Source organism: Mizuhopecten yessoensis, unplaced genomic scaffold (genome assembly GCF_002113885.1).
Source record: "Mizuhopecten yessoensis strain PY_sf001 unplaced genomic scaffold, ASM211388v2 scaffold8841, whole genome shotgun sequence".
NCBI classification, from domain to species: Eukaryota; Metazoa; Mollusca; class Bivalvia; order Pectinida; family Pectinidae; genus Mizuhopecten; species Mizuhopecten yessoensis.
In genome coordinates, this window is record NW_018407749.1 from 1,230,962 (window position 1) to 1,237,654 (window position 6,693).

General features: G+C 38.7%; 1 protein-coding gene across 1 annotated transcript; it reads right to left on the bottom strand.

Moving 5' to 3' along the window:
* Positions 1-957: 957 nt before the first annotated feature.
* LOC110456781 (basic helix-loop-helix transcription factor amos-like) lies at positions 958-2,494 on the bottom strand. The gene has a single exon (XM_021507739.1). It carries the CDS (start codon positions 2,237-2,239, stop codon positions 1,655-1,657), a length of 585 nt encoding a protein of 194 aa, XP_021363414.1. The 5' UTR covers positions 2,240-2,494; the 3' UTR covers positions 958-1,654.
* Between the last annotated feature and the right edge of the window lie 4,199 nt (positions 2,495-6,693).

Genomic DNA, 6,693 nt, shown 5'->3' on the forward strand with positions numbered 1-6,693 from the left:
GTGTACAGAAATGAGAGTATTTTCCCCGTCTTTTTTCGTGTGATTTTTCGCGATATCCGTCTTTGGGGCGAAAGGACGAACGAATTTGATTTCTAGTCTTTTTCCGGAAAAAAAAGAAGAAACAAGACGGTAAAAATCAGCAACTGTAGTTTGATGTTACAGTGCACAAGTTTCCACGTTTCACAGTCGCGTTAATTTTTACTTTTGACAAACTGATAATAACATGCCGAGTTTAAATACAGCCGATAGGGATACATTTAAGCACTGCAAATTACTGATTGTTCGTAAGACATAGTTGTCTCCGTAATGTCTAATGGCAAATATTCGCTAAACAGAAGTTGAATTTCCGATTGGCAAACACAGATTTCGCAAAAATAAGTCATTTGAAGTGCTAATATTGTATTGAATACGGCAATTTATCATACTCTGATAAAAAATGTCAAACACTGACACTTTTACTATAAAATATACATACTCCAAGTCAGGAACCGTTACATTAGTGCATTTCACAATTATTTTATGTTTTTTAGCAAAAAAATGGTCCAAAAAATATTTTATGCTACGCCCCCTCTTTCAAATATCCTAGAAACGCCCCTGATTTTGTCTTTTGATTCGAGCTGGAATCTCTACGTATTACGATAGCAATAAAAGAGCAGATGCCGTACCAAACCTCTCAGGAATATTCTTCAGTAATATGGAGCTAGCGTACAATAGGACCAGAATTGTTATTCTTTTTGTGTCAACCCAAAAACAAAAACTGATATCATAAGAATTTGACTTGTTGAAACATTTTGAAGAAGTGTAAGAGTATTTGGAGCGTCTAAATACAAATAATATTTAAGTCATGAGTTTGGTGTGGCCTCATGAAAATACATGATAATTCTACCTCATCCTAATCAGAATAACATCAAACACATAATTAAATTCAACATTTTTTATTTACAAAATAAAGTCATCTTTAAAAGCTATCAACATTGAAAAAAATTGCATTCATAAAGTTGTAGAAAAAATATACATGTACTATCTTCAATAAGATACCAGCTACCTTTGAAAATAACAATGGCGTACAAATTACAATAGTACATTCTCATTCAATGAATAAATTGGAATGCTAACAGAAGTTTCTTCAACACGTGTCCACGCATTATAAAGTCACAAATAGTCAGACGAGCAGTAAATGCTGGCAATAATGGTCCGCAATGAATTAGCACTTGATGGTATCACACGCAAACCGGATCCGATTAGTTAGGCAACGTACCCGGCCATCGGCTTACAAACCACGGCCGAGACAGTTTTCTCCATTTCAGTGTTTATTGGCAAAGAATTAAGTGACAAGGAAGACTGTTAACAAGTTATTATGTAATGAACAGACACCATCCAAAATGCCGCATTTTCATCGTCGGAATTTAATGGTCTACGTGGAGTTAGCTCCCTTCTGATGTGCGGTGTGTGAGCTGTGAATCGTTACCCTGGAGTTCACTAAACCCGGAATGTCTGCTACAATAGTACGGCGTAACAGTACACCTCAAGGCCGGCTATCTAACGCGATACGCCACTCGCAATAGAACACAGGTGTGATGCACAATGACAATACAAAAATATAGAATGTTCATGTTTAAAGTATTGTGCACTTTTAAAAATCTCAGGTAAAATCTCAGATAAGCAAATCTTTCAGTGCATTTATGTAACTCTGTGCCATTTGAAGAGTTTCGTACTTCGACAGTTTCTGATCGTCTCCTATTGAAGGAACGACATCACGTAATTGGTCAAAGGCCACGTTTAAACTTTCCATCCTCCTCCTTTCCCTGGCATTTGCCGCCAGTCGCCTTTTCCGTAATACTTCCCGTCCGGGGGTCATGGAATTCCGTCTTCGAGCAGAGGAAGAGTTTATTTTTCTGGATGTTTTACACTGTTGTTGTCCATGGTGAGGCGCGCTTTGATTGAAACCACTTTCTCCCGGAAAAACGAAATGTTTGTGAATATCAGTGAAGGGACTCATAGGAGTATCCGGCGTGGTCCCTAGGGAACAGGGCGTAAGTTCACTGTCACTTGGAATATAGGTTGATGGAGATCCGAACTCGCTTCCATCGGCCCCGATATCTTCCCGCCCAATATCCATACTGTCAAGATTAACCGTTAGAGGCACATCATGCCGTGTACTGTCTATTTGTTTATCACTGGTCACTGTGGTCAACTGAGTGTATGATAGGGCTAGCTGACCATCACATGACATCATCATGATGTATGGTATGATGTCTTTAAATATATATAACAGAATCCTCGCGTGCACCACCGCACGCACAAAGTCCTTTATGCAATACTATCTACAGCACTGCTAAGTAATCCCCGGTGAATTGAGAGATGATTGAAAACGTTAGAAATTCAACTGCACTGTATTATTCCAAAGCAATGAAATATTCATGGTGATACTAAACCCTTCGGAAACCAGCTGGGACATATAAGATGCGTATGGCTGTATAGAACACAACCTCATCTTTTATAACCGGCCAGGTATGGAGTCCGTGACGACCGCTCTCAACCAATCAAATCTCTGAACGAGCGCGCATTCGATTCACGTTTAATTTTTTTTACGCTCCGTTGAATTTATGATAAAGATTAGGTGATTTAGCCACGCCCCCACAGGCTAATGCGATTTCCCTTAATACATCAATTGGTGGTGAAAGCCGACTATAGCTAGCCACTATAACCGTCCAAGCGTGCTCACTGATTGGTTTACCTGGCTCGACTAGATCGCCTCCTCTTGTCACTATTCGCAAGGACGGAGGCGAACCAAACAGATGCGGTAGAGCTACAGTTTTTATCACGGCTCATATTTTGATCATTTGATTTTCATTTGTTTGAAAAAATCACTAGTATTGTATGTCCATCTTCAAAAGGGATTTAACATGTAGTTAAGTTCATATTATATTCAATAGTCCGCTAATCTGTGCCACGCGCGCACAGAGAGGAAATAATAAAAAAAAAGCAGAGCGAGTCTCGCGCTCTCACTACATACCAGTACAGTTTAAGCCGACTGGGTAGATATCAATAAGACTGCCTTGAAAAGAAAAACCTGACAATGACCTTAAAGTCCCTTATTTATGTCGGTGTGAATAATCCATGTCGTCGCCGATCGTACGAAGACGAGCGCCATTTCACGGACGTTCCCCGTTCTTTGTGAATCCGAACTACGACCATCTTATCTCACATCTGCTGCACGTCAGGATTTTGTTTCAAATCTGAAAAAGAAACAAACAAACAAGCAATGCTCTTTTTGATCCAATGATAAAAGAGACGATCAAAATACCAAGAAAATTAATGGCACTTAAATACCTCTTTCAAAATCAAATATCACAAATCTATTTTGTATGCGTTATCACAATCTGAAACATTATGCATCAGATCTTTGTCCAAAGTTACCATACAGTTTTTAAGGACAGTTAACTATGACGTATACCATATAAGTGGGATTTTCGTTGCCCTAGTAAATTATATAGCGAACTAGATTTAGCAACTTTATAATTCATTGCCATAGTTTGTAATATTGCATAAAAATTTGGCCCCTGTGATATCTTTTATATGATGGTATTAAAATTTGACATAGCCCACTTAATTACGATTCATTTTGAGCATGTTTGTTTGTTGTGTTTTACGTCCTACATACAGCTATGTTAAGGACGTGCTAAGTGTTGGTGAAGAGGAAAGCCGGAGTTCCTGGAGAAAAAACCGACCTACAGCCAGTACCTGACGACTGCCCCACGTAGGTCTCGAACCCGCGAACCAGCGTTGGAGGGCTAGTGGTTGCAGAATGTCAGACGCCAGTCTACCTGCCAGCCCGGCAAGTAGCTGTATATATCAATGTGAAGAAAAAGAATCACTGCTTCCTAGAGTGTCACTATTCTGTAGATTTGAGAAATAATCTTTTCTTCCCTTAAACTTAGTCCTTTTACTCAATGAAATTGAAAACCTGTCAGTTGAATCAAGCGGAGGAATCTTCAAACATGTACAAAACTGAATGGTGTCCAGTGAAAGGTGTTGAAAGGTTTAACAATATAGAAATAAATATTTATCATTTTCCTGTCTGGCAATTTCATTAATGTGATTTACATAATTGTTATTTCATGTATTTGTATTTAAGCAGGATGTGTTGATAAGTTGATACGATTGTATAACCTGTGTCTACTCCTTGGAACCAAACCAGATCGGGCAATATAAATGTTTAAGCTAGACCTGATCAGTTAACGGGAACAACTGACATATTTTTACATCTTTCTCTTGCATTCTAGTAATTTAAATGTGTTGGACATTGTATGGTTTCTTCTGTCGTGAAATAAACCTACTTACGCGTCAACATCGGATACAATTGTAATTTCAGGAGACAGTTCGTTCACGCTAAGATCCAGTAACAGGTAAGGTCCCATTACCCTAAGTATTTAATTAACTAAATTAAACGTTATCCGTGACACAGGACGTGACGAACAATTGACCACTAACGACATATGCTACTCAAAGCGATATGTCTAGGGACTGGTCATTCACATGGTCACAGCCGAATACATCCCACACAAACTACTGGTAAAGCGTGGTAGATAAACTGGTATATCAAAACATCAAATATTATGTAAGAAGTGTTTATTAGAAGAAGCTGAAGATAAGTGTCATTTATCATTAAATAGCCAAAACACAAACTTGGATAGTTTAATTCCTTTGTCAAACTAATAGAATTACACAGGGATTATCTTATCTTATTGTATTATGAATGTTATAATACCAGTTACTTTACTGTAAACGATAAACTGATTTGGCAATTTATATATTTATATTGTTGCGTGAGCCCTAATGCTTTTTTTGCATTATTGCATAAGAATGTACTTCATATTAGTTGATACATTTTGTTAAGTCCCCTTGTGCCTTTGGACTGTGTTCTCCTTTGCATGCATCACCTAACATCACTATGGTCGGGGTTGTTCTGCATTACTTCACAAGGATGTATTTTATTTAAAGCTTTAACGTCGTCCCATGTTTTTTCCGGTTTTTTTTTGCAATGCGACCAACATTCCCTTATAAGAAGAATGTCTTTATCTATTCCATATTATTGAAATATCATTTCATGCAATGTACACATACATAATTGTATTTGCATGGTGTGTTCTATTTCTTAGCACAATACACTCTTTGTCTTGCTATGTAATGTAATGCTACATTTGTATGTTTCGACAGTTCGGCTGCTGTATACAGAGGTCAAATGGACGTTTGTTTATAGAAACAATGGCCCCTCTCGTGTGTATACAGTTCCATTCATTCCTCTTCCAGCGCCAATGCCAACGGAGTGACGTTGAAAGGAGTATTATTAATCTCTCCAACTACATATAGTTCCATATATGTTTTATCGAGGAGGGGTGGTCAGGGTTGCATGGGGTCCTGTGTAGGATAGGGACATTGTTTGCTGCCAGAGCATCCTCGAAATTCCACGGTTACGCCCACCTACGTTTTCTGCAGAGACCGTCAGCGAGAATAACGCCTGCAATTTTGAGGAATCCTAATTTTTACACGTGAGCCGTTAACTGTGAAGTTGATCATGATCAAACGGTCAATCAGAAGCTATCTTCTACCAAGCATGTCACGGCTATACCTGTGAACGTCCAGAGGAAGAACTGACCTGCTGTATGCCACGGAAAGGTCGTATGAGGCGACTGGAGATACGGGGAGTTTGTGTCTTCTTCTGTGTAGGGGACGTTGAAAAACCCGAAACTGGTGTGCTTCGACCATTTTAACACTAGGATCTTTATCTTTTTCTCTCATATGCTTTCGTTTTCTGTATGATGGAGTCACCAAAAGTACCTATTCTGTGCTCATTGTAATTAACATATATGTCGAGTGGAATGTTTTAATACAAAATATACCATGTCGAGGTCATCACATTACAGTGAGACAGCACTCCCAAGTGGCCATGGAGGGATCCATGTGGTCAGGATCTATCAACAAACGTCATGTGTGAAAATCAAAAATCCGTTTTAATCTATGAAGAACAATTATGGCGTAGTCAGTTGTGGAATGACAGAGGTAATGCAAACTGCAACAAACTCCAAAGGTATGGGACTTTTAAAAGCATAACTTTTGAACTTTTCGTATTTGTCTACCTGGCTGTTTATCTCTCTCTCTATTTTCCTCTATCTGTCCATCTGTTCTTTGTCTGCGTGTATATGTATATGTCAGTTTTGTCTTTGTCTGTGTATCTGTTAGTTCGTCTGTCCATCCATCTGTCGGTTTCTAGTTTCATTTTTTTCTTCAAATATTTTTGATTTGTTGTTTATGCGAGGTAACAGGTCGTGACAGCTGGGGATAATACTAATTTGGGGTTTAAATCTGCAAAAATAGTAGGTGAAGTACCTTGACCTATGTTTCCAATCTGAAAAATAATTTGATTTAAAGCGACATGCACATGACATTTAAATGATAAACATTACCATACACAGAGCAGATGCGCAAGCAATACAACGAAACATGCATGACTCGATGTCATTAATATCCGGGACCGAGTTCATTAAATCAGGGCCTTTCTCCCGTAAGTGACATCACATTCCGTATCGATAGTCCCCTGTCCTCGGTAGCCACCGGTAACCACCCGTGTCGGGGCGATATTACAACAAGCTTCCGTGAACATTCTAGTTAACGCGTAACATTGCTATATTA